We start from the raw sequence: 22816 nt of genomic DNA, 5'->3' as shown, positions 1-22816 counted from the left end.
ATTCCCATACCAAATGGAAACAATCTCCCCACCACGTGAGTGAGGGTATGACATAACGATGATATATACTCTAACACATATTATGCTCTTCACCTTTTCAGAGTGCACTCACGTGTATCATTTCACGTAATTCTCACTTTGTGATGCAGTAACGAATGGCATAGGATGAAGATTAAAAACATGAAAGCAGAGAAGCTGGGTTATACTCCCAACTCTGCAATATTCTAGTTGTGTGGTCTCGGGGAAGTTACTTAGCCTGTCTGACCCTCAATTTCCTCTTCTATAAAATGGACCCACAATACCAAGTGTATAGAGCTACCGTGAAGATTAGAAATATGTTCAAGTATCTGTCGCAATGCTTGGCATATTAACAGCTCTTGGCGAAGAAGGGCTGCAGAGAACAGTTATCTCCATTTTATGTGCTCCGTTTCAAGCCTCAGTGGAAAAGTTAGAAAACTGCCACCTGTATTACCACTGCACAGTTATTTGAAAGCAATCTTTCAGGATTTAAGTTATGCTCCCTACTCCCTCAGATCACTGCCACTGCCTAAATTAAGACTCTCCCCCATCCCGCTCTTGAACTGTCTGCCAAAATCCTAACTGGTCTGAGCGACCTCAGTCTTCTCCCTCTCCAAGGGATGCCTTGAGCTTTAAGACTAAGAAAGCAGAACTTAAATTTCTTGCCTCCCGAAGAGAACTGTCCTAGCTCCCTGTAGCCTGCTTGTCAATATGGCTTCCAAGGCCCTCATCTACTTGTTCCACATGCCATCTTCCATCATTCCTTCTCCTCCACACGCAGCCTGTTCCCCAGCACGTGTGCCCATCTCACCACTCTAGGGTTTTTACTTGCCAGCCTCTGCTATCTGTCACCTTTGCACCAGCAGCTTTCCTTCCTGCATGGCCCAACCTCCTTATTTGCCTAGAAAATGTCTTTTTCCTTTCGATGCTGACCCAAACATCACTGTCACCATGAAGCGCATCTCTGCTCCCCAGATTAGTTACCCTTCCTCCATGGCTCTCATGATGCATGGCACACCTTTCTGTTGCACACTCATGATGTCATATAAATGACTGGTCACATTTCTGTCTCTCCCAACTCCTCAAAAGCAAGGACTCTTAATGGCTATGACTTATTGAATACCCACTGAAAACCAGTCTTTCATTTGCTGTATATATATTATCTCCTTTAGTCTTCATGACAACTCTATAGGAAAGTCACTACTATTACCTCTACTTTGAGATAATTAAACTGAGGCATAAAGATATTAGGTAACTTACTCAAGGTTCCAAGTTATTAGTGGCCCAGCCAGGATTCAAAATCAAAGCCCACTCTCTTCACTACTACAGTATACTATAGTATACAACCTAGCACCAAACTCAGTATCTATCAAGTTGTAACATCTCTGTTGGTTATCTCTTGCTCTGTAACAAAGTATTCCAAAACATAATGGCGCCAAACAGTAAACATTTACTATCTCACACTTTCTCTGACTCAAGAATTCAGAAACATCTTCTATGGGTGGTCTGTCTCAGGGTCTCTCACAAGGTTGCTCTCGAGATGCCAGCCTGGGCTGCTGTCATTAGAAAGCTTGGTTGGACTGAAGAATCTGCTTCCAAGATGGTGTGCTCATGTGGTACTGGTTATGGGCAGAAAGCCTCAGGTCCTTCACACGTGGACCTCTCCACCAGCTTCTTGAGTGCCCTCATGACATCCATGCTGACTTCCCCCCAGAGTGATCAATCCAAGAAAGCAAAGCAGAGGCCACAATGTCTTTTATGACCTAGCCTCAGAAGTTATACTCCATCATTTCCACAGTATCCCATTAGCTACAGGGGTCAGCTTTATTCATTGTTGGAGGGGACCACACAGCGGCGTGAACATTGAGAAGTAATCAGAATCATTGGGGGATCCATAAATACTAAGTGACAAAGTGGAAAAAAGTATGAAGAATTACCATGAGTGTCAGAATCTCTTGTAGATAATGAGAAATTTGGATTAGGTAACCACTGCAGTGTCCGCCCTCTTACCTCCAAAACCATGAAAGACTATTCCCAAATTGTCCCCAAATAGAGTGTCAAATGGATTCAGGAATTTAATTTCATTAAATTCCACTAGAGGCCACAGGTGAGTGAGTATTTGCTAACGTGGCTTCCACTTTATGGTTTTAGGCAGAGTCAACAAAGTATGAGAAATTCTCTCAGTTTGAAACATCATCATTTCCTTAACAGCAAAACAAATCTATGTTTGATTTCAGGACTAATACTATAGTTTGATGACAGCCTAAGCCCAGCCTCTGGTCAAAGGCTTATCTTCTTTAGCAGAATATCTGTGATTAAACTCAGGTAACCAAATCCCTTGTGTATTACAACAAAGGTAATAGTATCATTGGTTTTAGTCCTTAGTCCTTGCTTGTTTTCAAGTCAACATTTTATTTGCTTAAACTAATTCTTTAATATGATTTAAGACATATGAAGATAAAAACTAACATTGAAATGAAGCATTTTAAAGACACACATTGATACTGAGCACACAAAATTAATTTTATTCTAAAGTTCAGTCCATGGTAGTAGAAATGGAAGCCAAATGTGACCCGTATGCCCTACCACCCTTTTGCCCCTGGTACTACCACCTGATCAGACCCAAAGCAGTTTGTAAGCTGGGTCAGAACACTCTTCAAGGCCCCTTGGAGCCCATCCGTTTACCGTGCTCCACACAAGGGGCTGGAAGAATATGGCCCATGTAAATAGTTTTACTAAAAACACAGCCATGATCATTTGTTTATGAACTGTCTGTGGCTGCAATGGCAAAGTTGAGAATGGACAACAGAGACCAGACGGCTTGCTAAGGCAAAAGTATTTGCTACTTGGCCCTTTACAGAACAACTGTACCAATCCCTGATCCACATCTCTGGAGGTTGGCCTGATGTAAGCTATTACAAGCCCAAAAAGTGGATGCATGCTATATGCTGTTATAAACAATTTTACGGGGGGGGGGGGGGGGGATAGGAGTGTTATTGTTTATGTATTATACACATATAGTAAAAGCATGAATCTTAACAGCAGAACACGATGAGATTTTATACAGCCATCACCTGTGCAACCCCCTCATGAATAAAGAAAATGTGTCCTGTGCCCCCTCACAGTCAGTACCCCCAACAAAGGGAGCCATTATTTTAACTGCCATCACTTAGATTCATTCGCCTAGCCCTGAACTTTCTACGACTGGAGCCATGCAGTGTTTCGCTAAGCATTAAGTCAGTGGCATGCTTACATAAGGTAGAAGGGGGTTTATTCTTCACTGTTGTATAATATTCAATTATAGGACTGTACCACAATTTATTTACCTATCTATTCAAGGACAATAGGTTCTTTCAAGGCTTTTGCTCTTATGAACATTCAATGTTCATGTGTTTTGGTGGGCATAAGGATTGACTTACTTTATGAAGAGTGGAACTTCTGGGCAATAGGAGATATCAACAAACTGCCAAACACTTTTCCAACTTGGTTGTACTTTTTTTTAATACATAAAAATACTGTCCTAATTTTTAATTCCTTGAAAGCAAAGGTCAAAAATACTCTTCCCCCCGCCCCACACACACACACACAAATTCTCACATTCTGCTGTTCACCCTGTGACTGACTAGCTAGCTATCCTAGGGATTACGGGCAAACTCCAACCTCGACAACATGCTGGCACTTTTCAAATCCATCTTGTTAAGTCCTCACTGAAGACTGTGAGACTAGGTAACCTCAACGTATGGCCTAAGGGGACAAGAGGGGTCAGGAAGGAAAAAATGTCTGGGCCAGGGTCATACAACTAAATCAGTGGCACTCAAGGTCCTTACTGTTTTCCTATAAAAAGCAGGAAGACCAGTTTTGTCGTTATCACAAAGCTAGGAAAACATAGGCGGAGGCAACAATAACCTCAGCTCCTTGTTGAGGTTGACTTCAACCTCTAACCACCTTATCAGTTCAAATATAATTAAATTCTGCCATGGCTCCTCTGTATAACTCCTCACAGAGTAGACTTAAATCATTACTGTCACACTACACTCTGTGTCCGAAGACACTGCTACCCAGCTTGACAATGGTAGAAAAATAAGAAGTACAACCACACTGCAAAATTCTAACATTGAAATATGGCCACAAACCATAAAGTTTCGGACAAAGGCATGAATTTGCAAACAAAAAGCAAAAATAATACAAACAAAAAAACCTATAGGCTTTTGTGTTGTCTACTCAAATCTCTACTGCATGCAGTACTGGACTTAAGTGGCATAAATCAGAAAACGGTAATGGGAACTGAATGAAATTCTCATAAATCACGTTACTAAGTATAGTTACATCTTAGATGTGAAACCCAATTAAACAGATGGCCACATGCTGTCAGAATCAGCCCCTAATCAATAAAGATGTTCATTTCAGAAAATCACCTCAATTTTTCACTTCTTCACTGAAGGAACAAGAAGGCAGTTGGGGGTGAGGGGAACTCCCAGGAAACCCAGTGGGGAATGTCTAAGAAGGAACTCCACCTGTCTTAATTTGTAGTCCAAAAAGTCAGAAAGAAGAGAGAAAGAGAAAAAGTCACCCAAAGGACTCCTTGTCATCTTGCCTGGTAATGTAATTTACAATGAGAGCAAGCACTGGTCATTAGGAAAATAGAAACAGCTTGAATCTCTTAATTAAAACACTGCTTCAAATTGTTCATTTCAAACCCCTGTGTTCATAAGCTTTCCAGAAATCACTGGGTTACCCTGAAAGGGATGCTTCTTCAGTAAACCTGTGATAGGATCACCTCTTCCCAGACAAGAAAAAGGCTGAGCAGGGGTGAATCCCAGAGGCAAAATATTATTAGGCACATTGAAATCCCCAAAGGAGCCATTAAGCATTCACTGACACTGGAAAGTGAGTGTGGGAACACGGGTGAAGCATCCATCTCAATGCCACTATTGGTGAAAACTAAGTCTACCAATGCCAATAGGCGATGAAAATGAGAGTTGATGAAAACACATCTGTACTCTGTAACATGCTGTTTGGCACCCATCTGATGTTATCTGGTAAAGTTAAGTATTTGCATAACCTGTAGGCCAGTAATTCTACTCTTAGTATATACCCAAAACATCAGGGGACAAGCAGAGGAGTATACAGACTGGCAACACTGTCCATAATGACAAAAATCTGGAGTGGGAGAACACGAAGGTCTGTCAACAAAGTCTGTAGTCTAGGTAAATAATCTGACGTACAGTCATGCAATGGAATATTATACAGCAGGGAAAATGAAAAACTCACTGCCATGTGCTACAAGGATGAATCCTAAAAACATGTTGACTTAGGGGTGCCTGGTTGGCTTAGTTGGCCAGGCGTCCGACTCTTGATTTTGGCTCAGGTCATGATCTCAGGGTTGTGAGATAGAGACCCGCATAGGCCTGCGCGTGGAGCCTGCTTGGGATCCTCTCTCTCCCTCTCTCTCTGCCCTCCCCTCCTCATGCTTGCTTGCTCTCACTCTCTCTCTAAAAGAATAAAAATCTTTGAAAAACAAAGTAGCTTTAAATTGCATGCAGTATACCATTTTTATTATGCTATAAAAATAAGCAAAAATAAGTATCAACAAATGGTTTAAAATTTATTTTGAGAAAAAGACAACGATAAGCACAAAAAGCAGAAAACTAGTTACCCCTATAGTAAGCAAGATGAATGGGATGGGGAGAAGCATGGACAGATGTAATGATATGGAGAATGTTCTAGTTCTTGGGGGGTGGTAGGTTCATAGGAATATAATGTATATGTTTTAATATGTTATGTATATTCTTTGGCATGTACCAAATATTACATAGAACACTTTCTTTTAAAATGGGTAATCCAGTCCAACTCCAGTTTCTGGATCCGGTCCAACCCCGACGGGTCAGGTTTCTACATTGGAGCCAGCCAGCCTCCCGCCAGTTTCTGGACCCCATCCGGAAGAAGAAATGCTCAAGTCAAGTCTGAAAACTCCTAACAGAAAAGCTGGGATCCAGGCTAAGTGAGGGACTCATCCACTTGCTCTAGAAACAGAGAGAATGCAGGAGCTCAAGGAGCTCGGCAGGCATTTGCTTCAGTTAATGAAAAACAAGTTAAGGAGCACTGTGACACCAGGATCCAGCGGCAAATCCACACGATCGCTTCATGGCCAAAGCTAAACACTCTGAGCGATGAAACAGAAAATGATAGCATTGGATAAGAATCCACATAATAAAATAAATATCCATGAGTTCATAAGGCTATAAAAAATATGTGATTGCACAGATAGATGCGCGTGAAAGGACGGTCCCTTCTTTACAATAGAATTCACATTAATACGAATGGAAGGGATGAAATTGAAATTGAGCAATGAGAAAACAGCAGAGGGATGCTTGCTGCATACAAGTTTTACTAATGGAGGCTAAAATCAGTGAACGAACAACCGGAGAGAAACAGGATAGATAGAGTCTCAGAGATATAGTTCCCAAGATATTTGCCAACTACACCGGCAGGGAAGATAGCAACCTTACAGTGGAACAACCCAGCAGAAATCATCTTCTCCAAGTGAACAAGGGTAGCCTCACATCACCAGCAATAAGACACATAAATAGCACAAACCCGGTGATATGAGGCACCAAGGAGGATACGGCACCACTTCTGTGACATTCATGCCCCAAATGCATTCACCTAAGTCCTATCGTGTGAAAACAGTAGACAGACACAAACTGAGGGACCTTCCACAAAATGACTGACCAGTACTCTTCAAAGGTGTCAAAGTCATGAAGGACAAAGAGAGACTAAAGAACTATCAAACTCTGTAGGAGACTGAGAAGAAATAATGACTAAATGTAACATGGGATCTTGATAGGATTCTGGATCAGAAAAAGAACTTGAGTGGCCAAACTAGTGATATTTCAGTAAGGCCTTAAGTTTAGTTAACGGTGGTATAGCAATGTTAATGTTCTGGTTCTGATTGTTGCATTACAGTTATGTAAGATGGTAACGCTGAGGGAAGTTAGCTAAAGGATACATGGAAACTCTGTGTTCTGGTTTTGTAACTTTTTAGTAATTGTAAAAGTGGCTCAAAGTAAAAAGTGTGTTTTTTTTAATAAAAAATGGACAATCTAAAGAATTTTCTATTGCCCAATAGGTTATTCCAACTGTTATTATAATTTACATATAATTCATATCATAAGTAGTAATCATTAATATCTCAAAAATCTTAAGTTCCCATGTAACATATGCAGCTTAATTCTCAACTCGGAGCTATATCAAAACATCAAGGTGCATATGTTAACTATATATACTTTTCGTTGATTATACCTCAATAAAGCTGGGGGACAAAGTAAGCAATGATTTCACGATAACAATGAGTATTTCTTTTCAACATTTTTTTTTTGGGGGGACAGAGAGAGACAGAGCATGAACGGGGGAGGGGCAGAGAGAGAGAGGGAGACACAGAATCGGAAACAGGCTCCAGGCTCCGAGCCATCAGCCCAGAGCCTGACGCGGGGCTCGAACTCACAGACCGCGAGATCGTGACCTGGCTGAAGTCGGACGCTTAACCGACTGCGCCACCCAGGCGCCCCAATGAGTATTTCTATAGTAAGGAGCGACATTCAAAGTATCCAAAATATTTAACAACTGATTTTGTTATACAAATTAGTGTAGAAATCAAATATTACCACCATCTGCTTGTTTTCCTTCTGTTCATTAAGCTCTCACACCAGTCCTTCAGAAACTGACATTCCCAAAGGTGACCACACGAGGGCGACTCTCATGAGCTGTGCCTGCCGGGAGTGGGCAGCCACAGCTCCGGAGCTGTCCTCTCTGGCTAGCGAGTCCTGCGGGTACGAGGGCGAGCAGAGAGGATCTACAGAGGGCAGGTAGGATGCCTCACTGAGAAGTTGGCACTCAAGCAAAGATGTGAAGGAAATGGGAGCATGAACCATGCAGATCACTTGGGGAATTTTCCCAGGCCAAAAGAGCCTCTACTATAAATGCTAGGAGAGAACGGAGTCCCACGCTCTAGGAACAGGAAGGAGGCCAGTACCGCTGGAACAGAGGGGAGATAAGGCAGCAGTAAGAGGTCTGAGGGCCATCACAATTAATTTGGCTTTTATCCTGAGTGAGATGGGAAAGCGATAAGGGGTGCTGAGCAGAGGAGGGACCTGAGATGATTGTAAAACATCTTAAAATGGCTGCAATATTCTATTTAGAAAAGGCTGAAGGGGGATAAAGACAGAAGTGGGCAGGCCAGTGAGGAAGCTACATCTCGCGGGGAGGAGGTGGGCCCGTGGCCAAGGGTGGCAAGCATTTGTAAGTTCCATCGCCCACATTCAACAAAGCACACGGAGATGCACTTAAAAGAATGAAATTAGATGTTATCACCAAGTGAGGGAGTGAAGACAAAGACCAGAGGAGGCGCAGAAGGGATGAGAAACCAGCAAGGGCTAAAGCAGGAGCAGCCTCCCCTCCCCACAACAGGTCACTGCCGCCCTGCATTCAGATGTTTGTCATTCTCATGAATGTCTTCCTACTTTCACTACAAAAGGATGCACCTCTAGACAACACATAGGAATGTTTTTGCATGCTTTTCAACTTTTTTATATGGTATCACACTTGATAGTATTTCCCCAGTTGTTTTCCCCCCACAACCAATACTTGTGAACTTTATCCATGTGAATGCATGTTGCTCTAGATCACTCATTATTCACTGCTGTCTGGCATTCCTGTGTGTGAACAGGCCACATTGGGGTCATTTTCCCGCAGACGGACACGTAGGTTATTTCACTATTTCTGCTATGATAAACAACACCGGTATGAGTACTCTCACACAAGCCTCCTCCTGTGAGACTTCTCTAGGGCAGTGGTTCTCAAACTGCGTCAGAGTCACCTGGAAGCCTTAATACAACAGATTTCTGAGCCCCATGTCCAGAGTTTGTGAACAACAGGTCTAAGGTGGGGCACAAGAACTTGCTTTTCTTTTTTTTTTTTTATCATTTTTATTTATGCATTTATTAATTTACCTGCAAGTTAGTTAGCATATAATACAACAACGATTTTAGGAGCAGATTCCAGTGACTGATCCCTTATGTATAAAACCCAGTGCTCATACCAACAAGTGTCTTCCTTAATGCCCCTTACACATTTAGTCCATCCCCCTCCCACAACCCCTCCAGCAACCCTCTGTTTGTTCTCTGTATTTAAGAGTCAAGAATTTGCATTTCTAACCAGTTGCTCCGTGATGCCATTGCTATCCGTCCCAAGATCACACTTGGAGAAACAAAGCACCGGGGCACATGCCAGGAGGGCAGTGATGGTCACAGACATGCATGGACATCTTCAGCCTTTCTAGGTATTGCCAAATTGCTCTGCAAAGTGGGTGAAGCAATTTACACTTCTACCAATAATAATTATGTGTCCCTGCTGCCAACACTCGGTACTGTCAGATTTTTTATTTAATCTGACCTTTAGTCATTTTGTAAACTTATCATGGCATTTTTACCTACACAATATGTGTAAATAAAAGTCACTTAAGACTTTACATCCTAGGGTCAATTAGAACATTTCCAAGCATTTCTATAGACAGGCCCCTCAGGTTCTATCATCTGCCCAGCTACCTGCTTGTTTTCCCCATCAATCCTAGAAATAAACAAAAATGGTGCGGACAAAGCCATTAAGAACATTATGAAAGATGACTACAGTTTTCTTTTCATGGCCAACTGCCCTGTAGTTTTATTTATTGTAGTTCTGTCTTCTTGGGGTTTTTGTTTGTTTTCGTTTCGTTTTGTTTTTACTTAATTAGGTGAAGGGAGTGAAGCAAATCGGGCATATGGATACAGAAACTTAAACTTCCTTCACCCACATACCTGATCACTTTTGGAGGGAAATAAAGAAATCACAGTCAGGGAAAAGTTCCTTCCATTTTGTACCACATTAACAAGGAGACAAGAAGCCAGTACTCACGAATCTGGTTGGTGGATGCACTGTAGAAGGCATTGACGGTCGTGGGATTCGTAAACCACCTGTAGAAAGAGAAGCAAATACCACCAAGAAATCATCATTATCCAGGCGGGAGGGCAACAAGAATGAACACAATGTGGCAAGATTTATTAGCAAATAACCAGCGAGCAATGGGGAAATAGGGCACATGGGGAAATTACCACCTCAGTTTAGGGTTATTGCTCTGTTCAATGAGCAGCCTCATCATAAACTGAACATGGTTCAGTGAGAATATATTAACATGCCTGCTTATTCACTAGTACTAACTTAACAGAAAAAGTCAGCACCAGTGCTTCTGAAATAGCTTTAATGAGAAATTCTAGAATCTAAAGGGCTCTCCCCATAGATGGAAACAGCAAGAAGCTGATGTTTGGCAGGCCTAGTTCAATAGATCCATGGGACAGCTAACTTTCTATGCTGCATCACTTCTGACCTGTCCATTCGACGTTTGGCATTGATGACAACACAGAAATCTATGTAAAGAGAGATGGATAAAGTATAACCATGCCACCCAGAGGTTCTCCCTGCTCCAGTGGACAGTTTACAGATGTAAGCATCCAAAGAGCTAATGAGTCATCCTGCCTCTTTTACTAAGTAGCGGGATTGTGTTGGAATAGTTGCCCACCTTCCTGGGGTTTGGTTTCAGCTATAAAATTAAGATACTGCATTGAGAGGCACACCTGAGTGGCTCAGTCAGTTAAGCGTCCAACTCTTGATTTCAGCTCAGGTCATGATCTCATGGCCTGTGAGTTTGAGCCCCACATCGGACTCTGCACTGACAGTGCGGAGCCTGCTTGGGAATCTTGCTCTCCCTCTCTCTCTCTGCCCTCTCCTGCTCTCTCTCTCGCTCTCTCTCTCAAAAAACAAATAAACTTAAAAAAAATTTTTTTTAAGATCCTGCATTAAGCAATCAGGGGAGTACCTTCCAGCTATAAAGAGTCTACATTCCAGGGGCGCCTGGGTGGCTCAGTCAGTTAAGTATCTGACTTCTGCTCGGATCATGATCTCACGGTTGGTGAGTTCAGGACCCAAGTCAGGCTCTGGGCTGACAGCTCAGAGCCTGGAACATGCTTTGGATTCTGTGTGTCTGTCTGTCTCTCTCTCAAAAATAATTTTTAAAAAAGAGTCTACATTCCACTTTAAATGCATGAACTACTTAGCTCAGGGCTTCGCAAAATTTTTTCTGTAAACAGTCAGATGGTAGACAATTAGGCATTTTGTAGGCAAAGAGGCAAAAATCAAAAATGTTATGTAGGTACTTCTTTCGTAAGAGAAAGGGTTCCACAAAATTTTATTGATAAGGTTAAAAATAGAACAAGTGAGTACAATTTTTTGTAAGACAGCCTGTTAATGAGAAGAATGGAATTCTTTAGAGGCAAAATAACATTTTGCTTAATTGGGATTCAGAGTTAGTGCTTCATATCATTAGATCGACTACAAACATTTATCTCTAAAAATCACTCTTTGCTCATGGGCCCCACAAAAACAGGCATCAGGCAAGATTTAGCCCACAAGCTGCATCGTGCTGACCCCTGATTTAGAGGCCCGTGAGTTTCTGCCCTTTATGATAAAAACCAAGCAATCTGTCTTAAACTGAATTGCTCAAAATAAACTCATATAGATCCCTTTTCAAAACAATCATTTTACTGATTTATATCTAACAGAAGAATTATGGCAAGCTAATAATTTAAGTCAGACTAATATGAAACTGGTAGGAAATCCAAGGGTTGATTCTAGTTGATCGGCCCACACCTTCTCCCTATAAAGAAGTCCACAAATACATCATTCTATTATCATTAGAAGTAACAGTGGCTATAGGAAATTTTCACTGAGCGCTCACAATGCCCTAGGCACTTCCTATTCGTAGTCTTCCCCATAGCAACTGTAGGAATCACTAGCCTATCTCACAGATGAGGACAATGAGACTTAACAAGCATTATGTACTTGTGCAAGATCTGCTGTGACTTCAAACCGGTTCTCTTAAGTGTTACAGTATACCGGAGACATTACTGGAAATCAAGAGAGTGCCTCCTCTAGTCAAAACTGAAACATGTACTCCTTTCCATAAAATGTGTACTCTTTTCCTTCAGAGTTAGGATTAGTATTTCAATAAGCCCCAATGTTTAGCAAACAAACTTACTGGCTGGTCTACCTTCTTGAGAAAACAAGTGGAGGGGAAAACACCTTTATCGTTCTAAGGTCACTACCTGAGGTAGGTGGAATTATGTCCAGGTCCTAATCCCTGGATCCTGTGAAGAGGTTACATTACATGCCAAAAAGGACACTGCAAATATAATTAAGGTTAAGGAGCTTAAAACAGGGATGGTCTCCTGGATATCCAGGTGAGGCCAATCTAATCACTAGTCCTTAAAAGTAGAGAACCTTCTGTGTCTGGAGTCCCAGAGATGTCGGGGAGGAAGTCAGATTCCAAGAGTTAAAAGGATTCCACAGGCCGTTGCTGGCTCTGAGATGTAGGGACCATGGTGCAAGGATCAGAGAGAAGCCTTTAGAAGGGAACAGTGGCTCCCAAATGACAGCCAGCAAGGAAGTAGGGATGTCAGTTCTGAAACTGGCAGGTAGTCAATCTGCCAACAACTCAATAAGCTTGGAACAAAATTCTTCCCAGAGCCTCCAGCTATGAGCCCAGCCAGCTGACAACTTGATTCCAGTCTTATGAAAGCTAGATCTCAGAAACCAGCCAAGGCATCCTGTACTTCTGACCTACAGAACTGTGAGATAATACATTTGTGTTATTTTGAGTTGCTAACGTTGGGTAGTTTGTTACAGCAGCAACAGAAAATTAACACATTACCGTACAAAGAACCCAGCATTGGTATGTCTGAAGATTGAGTCAAGTCCTAAAGGACAATGGACTGAAGCGTAATAGGTGCAAAAGATGATTTATATCCCTAGAGCTCATCCCTTCTCTCCCCTGCCTTCAGCAAAGAATGAACTTGCAAAATGTGAGGATAAGGGCCATGCAGGAAAAATGATTCTAACTGCTGATGAACAAAGGTGGACAAAACAAAGAGATCAAACAATCAGAGGGAGACTGATAGGGCCTCTGAAGCTTCAGCAAGAGTACCTACAACCTCTTATTTCAGGCCCACGATTTCACCTTTCCTGAATTCCCAGAGCTGGTGCTGTCTGTAAAGTATGTTTGGAGCCTTGATTGTACCCAGAGCTGATATTTAGTGGCTGCACCAGTAGATCTTACCACTTGTGGGCGCTACTGCTACTTCTTATTGGTTACTGCCTATGCCAAACCAGCCATTAAATATTCTGTATATCTCCCTGATTATATCCAAGTGTATTATATATTTAGTTTTACCATTCTCTAATATAAGGCTACCTATTCTGATTTTAACATGTGTTTGCAATTTTTTTTGCACTCCTCCCATTAAGAAGTGGAGTCTACATTCCTCTCCTCTGGATTATGGGGTGGCCTTGGTGACTTGGTTTTAAAACATAAAATGCAGTGGAAATGACACCACGGGACTGCCTATGCCAGGCAATTAAGGGCAATACAACCTCCCCCTAGTGTGCACACACGGTTCCTTCCTCCTCTCTTTCTCAGGAACCTACTCTTTGGAGCTTCTTGCTCAATCAGCACGCTATAAAGAAGCCCAGTATGCAAAGCCATAGGCAGCCAACAGCCATCAGCAGCCACTAGACATGAGAGAAGACACCTCCCCCATGAATCCAGCTCCAGCCACTCTCTGACTGCAATTACATGAAAGCTCATAAACAACAAGCACCCCGCTGAGCCTAGTGGAGTGGTTTGTTAGACTGCAGGAGATAGATAACTGAAACACTGACAAGTGGTTGTCCGTAGATGAAGTTGTAACCAATGGGTTGACTTTTCTCATGAAAATGTTCTGTTTGCCCATCACAACGGTTTTTAAAAGGACTGAACTGGAACTCCTTTAAACGAGGTGTACAATGACTGGTTCTCCACGGTCCCCACCGCCCCCCATCAGTTTACACTTGTCTACATCACCATCTGTTAACTGATTGGGCCCTGAAAGCATATGTGTTAACACAACTTGTCTCCCAACAAGATGTTAAGCTCTTTATGGGCTAAGACCATTGTCCCAGTGGCATGTGCTGATCAGAAGATCATTACATCTAGTGAAATGAATTTATTGCTATATATACATCTACTTGAATAAACGAAAAGTGTCCTTCAAGTGCTTTAAATTCTTGTTAACATGACTTTAGGGTGTTCCTGCAGACTGTGTTTGGGGAAGGATTTAATGGACAAGGTGGGAAGAGGTCTCGTATAAATTTCAAAAGAAAAATACATGGGGATGAAATTATACTGGACAATGGAATACACAAAAGGAGTGTAATAGTAATAATGAAATACAGTTGTTTAAAGACAAGGACATTGGTATTCTGATTTTTTGAACCATATAAAATAGATATACATCAGGCTAAAGTTTTACATTTTACCTATCAGCTCTTAAAGATAGTCAAAGGAATAGGGAATGGTCAAACCATAGAATATTTATTACTTTATTTCTAATACCCTGTAGATTATATCCTTCCCATTCCATGCTATAGATAATGCTTTTACAAACAAAAATTCTGGGAAAATCATAATTTGTGTAGACATTTGATCTATTTTTACCTATTTTTTGAAAAGATAGAGAAAGAAATTCCAGACATGTCTGGTCACAGCAGAGTGAGAGTGAGTTAATAGGGAAGCTGACTTAAAGCCATTTCTGTCAAAGAAAGGGGATCCTAAGGGAAAAAATTACTTTTGACTCAAGCCAAGCAGTAGAGTAAATCCTCTATTTTTAAGTGAGCTGATGAAGTGACAATTCTGAGAACCAACCCCTAAATATGTACCTTCAGGGATGACCACCCAATTAACTCCATTCTTGCTGACATTTCCCATTGCGTTAGAAACTTCTTAATGCACATTAGTTCGGCTAAAATGGATTCCATGAGAATGAAAGATAAAGGGTATTTATCTCCTATACCCACAAAGAAGCAAAATGTTATTTCAGGGCTTTGTGGAAATATAATCATGATGTGGTATTCAAAGTAAACTAGTGTAGTGGAGCTACTCCAGAATCACTCCCACTAGATTAACTCATCAATTTTCAAAACTAAAAGATGTCGATTAAAGCCAGTGGGTGTCATGAAGCTAAAATTCCCTACAATGCCTGAAAAGGAGCAGCCCAAAATTTCTTCTAAAAAATAGACTATCCTATCCCTTTACCACACAAAGAGGACCTTCAATTTCTTAATGTTACTTTCCCTGAAATAGACACATAGTTTGAGGAAGCAAGAATTAGTACTATTGCATGGATTTTCATTCGTGCATAACTTTTCCAGAAACATCAACCAATTTAATGTCCTTGTGAAAGAGGTATTTGTTTTTGCTGATGGAGAAGAAAACTACACAGAATCATGTGGTTTGCCTAAGCCCACAAAGTCAGCCAGCATTTTTCCAAGGCATGAATGAAATAGGAGAAATAGACAAGACCCTTTGAATCTGACAGTCCATCAGTATTTTAGGATGATGGTAAAAAGGACACATTTAGGAGGTTTTCAATTAGCAGCACAGGCCTTGTCACACACCCAATAGCATAATGACATTTTGAAACTGAATTAACTTGACAGTACCTCTAATATGGAGAAGCACAAACGCCAAAAATTCAGGAAAATACTGGTGACAAAAATATCTTGAATTATCCACAAACTGCAAGAAGAGTCTGAACCGATCTGAAGTAGATCTGAAAGAGCAGGATGATTCACACAGATCTGTGACTACCATACTACATGGAGATGCTCATCCGGATACTGGAAAACATTTGCTGAGGTTGTCAGATTCAAGGAGCTATCTCTAGAACCCTAAATCTAAAAATTTCATTTTTCTTTCACATCTAAAATTTCAATTGACTGATTGAGGTTAGGAATGAAGCAGGAGAGATGGGCTAAGAGACATTGTGATGAGAGGAGAGAACCAAGGACACTGGAGCACATGGCTTGAAAGCAGTTGCCTGTCATTTCCAAAGAAGTCTGAAAACCTTCTAACCTATGTTCTTTTGACTGGAGTCAGGGATGGGTAGAGCAATGGTTCAGCTTTAGGCCTACTCCTTAAAGTGAACACTTTGAACTAACTTTGTGGGTGGATGCTGTAGGAAGGCCAGAAGGGCAGAGGGCAGAGATAGGTAGATTGGGAGCCATGGGTAAGAGGGACAGCTAGTATTCACAGCTTAAGCCAAGGGCTGGTACAGAGCCTCAAGTTTCTACAGTCTAGAAAAGAGCAGGGAGTTGAAAGGGAGAGTAACAAGAGACCCAGAGAGCATAAAAAGAGCCAGTCAAACATCCAGAGACCAGAATATCAGCCAAGGTTAAAAAGTAGGCCATAAAAAAAGTGGGCCATGGAAACCAGGCTTCCAGCTATGATGATATGAAATAGTCAGCAAATTCATTCCACAAAAATCAAGTATAAAACTGGACACAATGGTCAACAAACAACCATTTTAGGGCTCTGGGAATTGATCATCAAATCCAAACAACAAACTGAAAAATGTTTAATTATGAAAAAGTGCTAGAGCTTGGAAGTAAGTAGAACAGGAGTCTGTGGCCTTCTTGCCAGGGACTGCTCCTGCCCTTCCCAGCATGGTCAGTGAGAACTCTGTTCTATCAGGACAGGTAGGGCGGCTGGCAAATCAGCAGCTTTGTTGCCACAGGGGGTGGACTCAGTTGGAGGTGAAGGTGAAAACCTGCAGCTTTGTCAGCTAAAAGTGGCAAACTTGGTAGAAAACAAATGAAAGGATGCCCACAGCTCTCCCAGCCTGAAGTTACAGTTCCCATTGGGAAGACTGACAGGAGAGCCAGGAATTTTTTTAATTATTTATTTATTTATTTATTTTGAGACAGAGAGAGAGAGAGAGAGACAGAGAGAGAGCGAACACTTGAGGGGAGAGGGGCACAGAGAGAGGGAGAGAGAGAATCCCAAGCAGGCTCTGCACTGTCAGCACAGAGGCCGACACGGGGCTTGATCTAACAGACCATGAGATCATGACCTGAGCCAAAATCAAGAGTCAGATGCTTAACCAACTGACCCACCCAGGCAACCCCAAGCCCGAAATTTAAAAGGGAGATCTTAGAAATAAAATAGTCATAGAAGGGTGAGGTAAGGTCTCCACACACCCCTGGCTGCCTGGGACCCTAGGCACACATACAGGAAAGATTCAAGCGAGCCCAGTGGAAAGCGAACTCCAAGGCTAACTGAGAAATGTACTCCCAGCCCATACACAGATCAACTGGTAGAGGACAGAAGCCCTCCCTATTCCAGGTGTTTGAGCACAAGGTCTACCCCAATCCCTGGCAGAGCGCTAAGCTGTGCAGGCACAGGGACAACCTCTGGGAAATGAGGCTCAAAAACAAACATAAGAATTTAAAAGATGAGAAGAGACCTCCATGGCTGCCTACTATATAAGGAGATAGATTCTGCAATCTAAGTCAAGGAAAGTTATGTTTTTTTAAAGCCTCAGAAAAATTAATCAGAATCCATAGTTGTTACAAAGTAGTATCCAAAATGTCATTTTCAACGACAAAAAAATTATGCTATACAAAGAGACAAAAGTGTTAAGAAAAATGCAGTCAGTAAAAACTGAGCTAGGCCAGATGTTGGGTTTATCAGACTTGAAAGCAGCCATTACAAATTAGCCTACAGAATTAAATTATATTCAAAGAACTAATGGTAAATATAACAGTGACTGAACAAACAGAAAATCACAACAAACAGAAACTAAAAAACAACCAAATGGCAATTCTGAAATTGCAAAGTACAATCACCAAAATGAAAAATTTGTTACGTGAGTCAAAAGCAAATTTGAAAATGCAGAAGAAACAATCCATGAATTTGAAGACAGATCAACAGAAATTATGCAGTCTGCAGCACATGGAGAAAAACAGTGGAGAAGTGGGCACCAGCAGAACAGTATCTAAAGTACCAGCAGGCAGAACCAACAGTAATCTAAACCTTACAGGGAACACTGTGTCAAGTGTATTTCAATTAAAAAAAGTGATCTAAACTTCAAGTGAAGATTTCTTAATTGTAAGCCTCTTATTTGATAAGTGGGGATAATAAATAGTACGTACACCTCACAGAAATGACAAGAGGATAAAATTAATTCTAACATGTAAAACACTTCCTGGCACATTGTCAACATAATAATGGTTAGATGCCATCATTAGCATCATACACATGTTGCTAGGGAAGGAAATCATGGCTGGCCTTGGCCCCAAAAGTTCCTAGGGAAACTGCCTACCTATAGGGAAAGTTCCTACAGGCAGCTGGGAGGAAGGGGAATAAATTATAACTGCCATTGGAGAAAAATTATACAGCCATCAGTTCTGTGACACTTACTGCTTCAACAAAATCTTCTAGTTACTTCACAAGTATACAATTACTTCTACTTTGGAACTATAGTTTGTAAGTATTTGTTCTTTTTTAAGATCTTCAAAACTTTCTGCCTGAGTGTGAAATTCTAGAGCAATTTGTTTTCAATATACATATATTCATAAGTACATCTAGAAATGATTCACACGTTCATACCCTAATAAGCACTCCTGCAGTATGTTTTGATGCCATAATTAGAATTAAGAACTGATTCATATAATATCACAAATAAGATTCATCAACACCTAACACAGATTTTGCCAAACCAAGGTAACTGGACAGCCAGCTACTCTGACTAGAGGAAATTACAAAATTTGACCTAAAGGGACTTCACTTCCCACCACATATTTATCTCTTTCACCTTCTTTTATTTTTTAATTTTTTTTTACTCACTCTGTTTTTGGAACCGCTTTTCTCAGCCAGAAGAAATCAGACTGTGCTAAATACTTGCGGGTTTGCAGGACATTGCCAAAGTAGTCGGATTCTGAAAACTTGATCTGAATAAAACAAACCACAACCATCAGTGTTCAAAGTGCAGATAAAAGAGGGCTCTGCCAACGGAGAAGCTGCACTCCTCACAGCACCTCCACCAGTTAGCCCAGTATCCACAAAGCCATGAAATTTCATCTCAGTGATTTTCCTTTCAAATAAAAAGCCCCAAAATCAATACGATGGTTTCTGGATCACAGTAAAAAACAAGAGAAGCTGCAATAATTTATGATGCGTTTCACATGCTTTATAATTGAAAAATCTACTTTAACCTTTACAGAACCTATTATCCTAGGTTTGAAATTTCTTGGCTCACCTGAGTCCTTCATCTTTTCTAAAATGGGTACGTTATTTACTTGTAACATAGGTTCTTCTAATAATATTCAGTTTAGTCAGCTAAAACTTCATTTAGCTTATAGATGATGATTTAGTCAAATGTTAAAATCCAATTTACTGTAATCAGCATTTGTTCATGAAGGAAAAAAAAATCAAAGTGATTCAGGGACTTACTTCCCATCCTGAGCACAATGGAGCCACTAGAATAATTCCGTTATTAACAGATATTTCTCTATTACCACACAAAAAAATTCTCTGGTCACCAAAAACTAATGACATTATAGAGGCAAATCCTAGATTCAGCTTACATAGAAAAACAGGAAGCTGATGTCTCACAACAATTTGTACATTACAATTGGGAAACAGACATCAAAGATTCTTGAGTTCCTTATCTTTTTTTGGAAGGAGAATGGCAAACAATTTCAATTCTATAGCCGCTCTCTACAAAACTAGCATTACTTAACCTAAATATTATTAAATATTATCTGTATAACAGTAAACGCAATGGTTTGTAGTAACATCTAATACTTTGGTTTTAAAATGTATTACTGGGGTGGGGCACCTGGGTGGCTCAGTCCTTTGAGCATCCAACTCTTGGTTTCAGCTCAGGTCACTATCTTGTGCTTCATGAGTTCAAGCCCTGCATCGGGCTCTGTGCTGACAGTGCAAAGCTGGATTAATATTCTCTCTTTCCCCTCTCCCTGCCCCTACCCTGCTTGCTCTCTCTCTCTCTCTCTCTAAAAATAAATAAATAAACTTTTAATTAATTAATTAAATATATTACTGGGACAAATAAGAAAAATACATGCCTGAATAAGCAAATAACCAACAGTAATCAAATTCTTATTGGCTATATTTTTTTGTGTATTTAAACCATATGATTTTAAAAGCAAGAATTAAAATACAGCAAACTCAAGTATATGAAACCCACAGGCATTACATTATAAATATACACACATGTACACACAACTTGATGGTTACAGATTTGACAGTCACCTATTCGTTGGCCAATGTCTGGCTCTCTTCCCTAACATACAATAAATACTCATTATGTCTGTAGAGTATCTCTGTTAATGATTCATCTTAACCTTTCCAGAGGTCAGGCCAAAATATAAAGGAAGGAGCAAAACAACTGAAGGCACAGGGAGAAATGCAGGAATGAAAGTATCAATTCCTGGCACCTTTGCTGTTCTACTTGACCAACCAATTATAAAGATACAACTTTAAGCTGTCCCTCCATCAAGCCTCTTAGTGAAGTGGCTGATAAACTGTGGTGCAGTCACATAATGGAAAGCAACATGGCACTTTTATTAAAAGAGTGGCATGTATGCATGAACATGAAATAATCTCAAAAGCGATGCTGAGTGAATAAGGCAAGCTGCATGTATGAGCTAATTTAAAGTTTTAAAACATGTAAACCAATACTATATGTTGCTTATGGATCCATACCTATGCAGCAAAAGCATAAAGAAATGCATGGGAATGATAAACACTGAAATCCAGATAGAGTTTATATCTAGGGAAGAGGTAGTAAGAAAAAAGGGCATCATTAGGTCAAGGTGGATTACAGAAAGAATTTCCATGGTATCTATTTTATTCATTTCAAATGTATATGTGCATTACAAAGCTAATGTAGCCATGTTTAATATTTATTAAAGCTGATGTGTTCAAAATTTGATTTTACATACTTTTCCAATGTTTGAGATGCTTCAAAATAAAATCTTATAATTGTTTGTATTTAAAAATAGAAGAAATTTATACTCAAAATCTCAGAAGACACAGAGTAAGCTCCCTGTTTTAGGAAGCGACCTTAACTAACAATCCTAATGCATTCCCGGGTCATATAGTTAAAAGATGTGTCTGCTGTTCAACCCTTAGCCTTTTTTAGCTTTTGTTCCCAAGATAGCTCTACCAGAACTTTCAGAATGTGATTGTAACTGATGAAAAATTCAGATACATTCTTGGGTTTCTCAACACTTTCTGGGAAATTCTCTCAAAGGAATTTCGTTCAAAAATAGTAACTTTTCAGTAATATCTGTGGGATCGGTTGTTACTTTTAGAAGAGTTTGCTAATCATGATACTTTCCTGTTCCATTAAAAAAAAAAGCCTTAAGGGGCGCCTGGGTGGCGCAGTCGGTTAAGCGTCCGACTTCAGCCAGGTCACGATCTCGCGGTCCGTGAGTTCGAGCCCCGCGTCAGGCTCTGGGCTGATGGCTCGGAGCCTGGAGCCTGTTTCCGATTCTGTGTCTCCCTCTCTCTCTGCCCCTCCCCCGTTCATGCTCTGTCTCTCTCTGTCCCAAAAATAAATTAAAAACGTTGAAAAAAAAATTTTAAAAAAAAGCCTTAATATTCAGGTTGTTCTATAGACATTAAACAGAAAACCATCCAAAAATTTCCTTAAAAAGAAGAGTCTGAAGTCTAAAAATACTTTTAAATAAATAAGGTCCTACCACTGCCATAAAAATAATCATAGGGAACAAAACTCAGAGGCAAGTAACTACAATTTGTCCATGGCTTATGTATATTTAGAAGGACAATTTTAAAATAGTATTAATTATTAAACAGAATTTTGTGATTTCTTACCCTAGTTTAATCACTCTAGTCCATTTATTTAATGGAAAACACAAGTAACGGGACAAAATTTTACTTTTCTCTGTGACACAGTTAAGTGTTTGGGGAGACAGAAGGGCCAGCATGTTATTCCCAAATGATGGATGGGAAAAGAGCTGAAGAGATTATGGAACTTGGCAAGGCCACATGGTTCAAATCATTAGGCTCCTACTTCAATGTTACTTTCATTGGTCTCAATAAGAATGCCGGTGATTCAGGGGCGCCTGGGTGGCTCAGTCGGTTAAGCGTCTGACTTCAGCTCAGGTCACGATCTCGCGGTCCGTGGGTTCGAGCCCCGCGTCGGGCTCTGGGCTGATGGCTCCGAGCCTGGAGCCTGCTTCCGATTCTGTGTCTCCCTCTCTCTCTGCCCCTCCCCCGTTCATGCTCTGTCTCTCTCTGTCTCAAAAATAAATAAACGTTAAAAAAAAAAATTTTTTTTAAAAAAAAGAATGCCGGTGATTCAACAGAAACAGTACAGGGAAGGAGGAGGGGACTGTAAGAATTAAAGGTGGGAGGAGAAGCAGTGAGTAAATACATCATGGCAGTTTACTTATCATACAGCTGTGAAAATAATGCTAGTTAAGGCTCTGGAAGACCAGGACAAGAGAATAAGTCATGGTAAAGGTCAGTATACAAAATTATTTGTAAGCATCAATTTCAGCAATACAAAACTAGAAAGAAAACACCACACTGAAACAGAATTACGCATTATTATGTGCCAGTACCAATATCATGGGTGCTTTTTCATTCCTTTTCTCTATTTCCCAAATTTTCTACCATGTGATAATACTTTGATAATTTCAAATATTTCAGGAGGCCCTTGAATGAAAGGGGAAAAAACTATGAAACCCAGCAACCACTGGGAAATTTTCACTTGCAGAGATAGCAGCAACAACAATGAATGCACATAAACAACATAAAACCACCTATAATCTTCAAAAATAATGTTTA

The 22816-nt window shown here is 40.5% G+C and overlaps 1 protein-coding gene across 3 annotated transcripts in view; it reads right to left on the bottom strand.

The window, feature by feature from the left end:
* PHEX (phosphate regulating endopeptidase X-linked) overlaps positions 1-22816 on the bottom strand; it is a 237425-nt gene that overhangs the window by 42785 nt on the left and 171824 nt on the right. For all 3 annotated transcript variants that reach the window (XM_058714607.1, XM_058714609.1, XM_058714608.1), the window contains 2 exons: positions 18824-18927; positions 9967-10025 (listed from right to left, as the gene is read on the bottom strand). In XM_058714607.1, the coding sequence (XP_058570590.1) occupies positions 9967-10025; positions 18824-18927 (163 nt within the window). The remainder of the gene's footprint in view (positions 1-9966; positions 10026-18823; positions 18928-22816) is intronic.

This window comes from Neofelis nebulosa, chromosome X (assembly GCF_028018385.1).
Source record: "Neofelis nebulosa isolate mNeoNeb1 chromosome X, mNeoNeb1.pri, whole genome shotgun sequence".
Lineage (NCBI taxonomy): Eukaryota > Metazoa > Chordata > Mammalia > Carnivora > Felidae > Neofelis > Neofelis nebulosa.
Note: the sequence above shows the minus strand (reverse complement) of the source record. Positions and strands in the feature narration are given on the sequence as shown.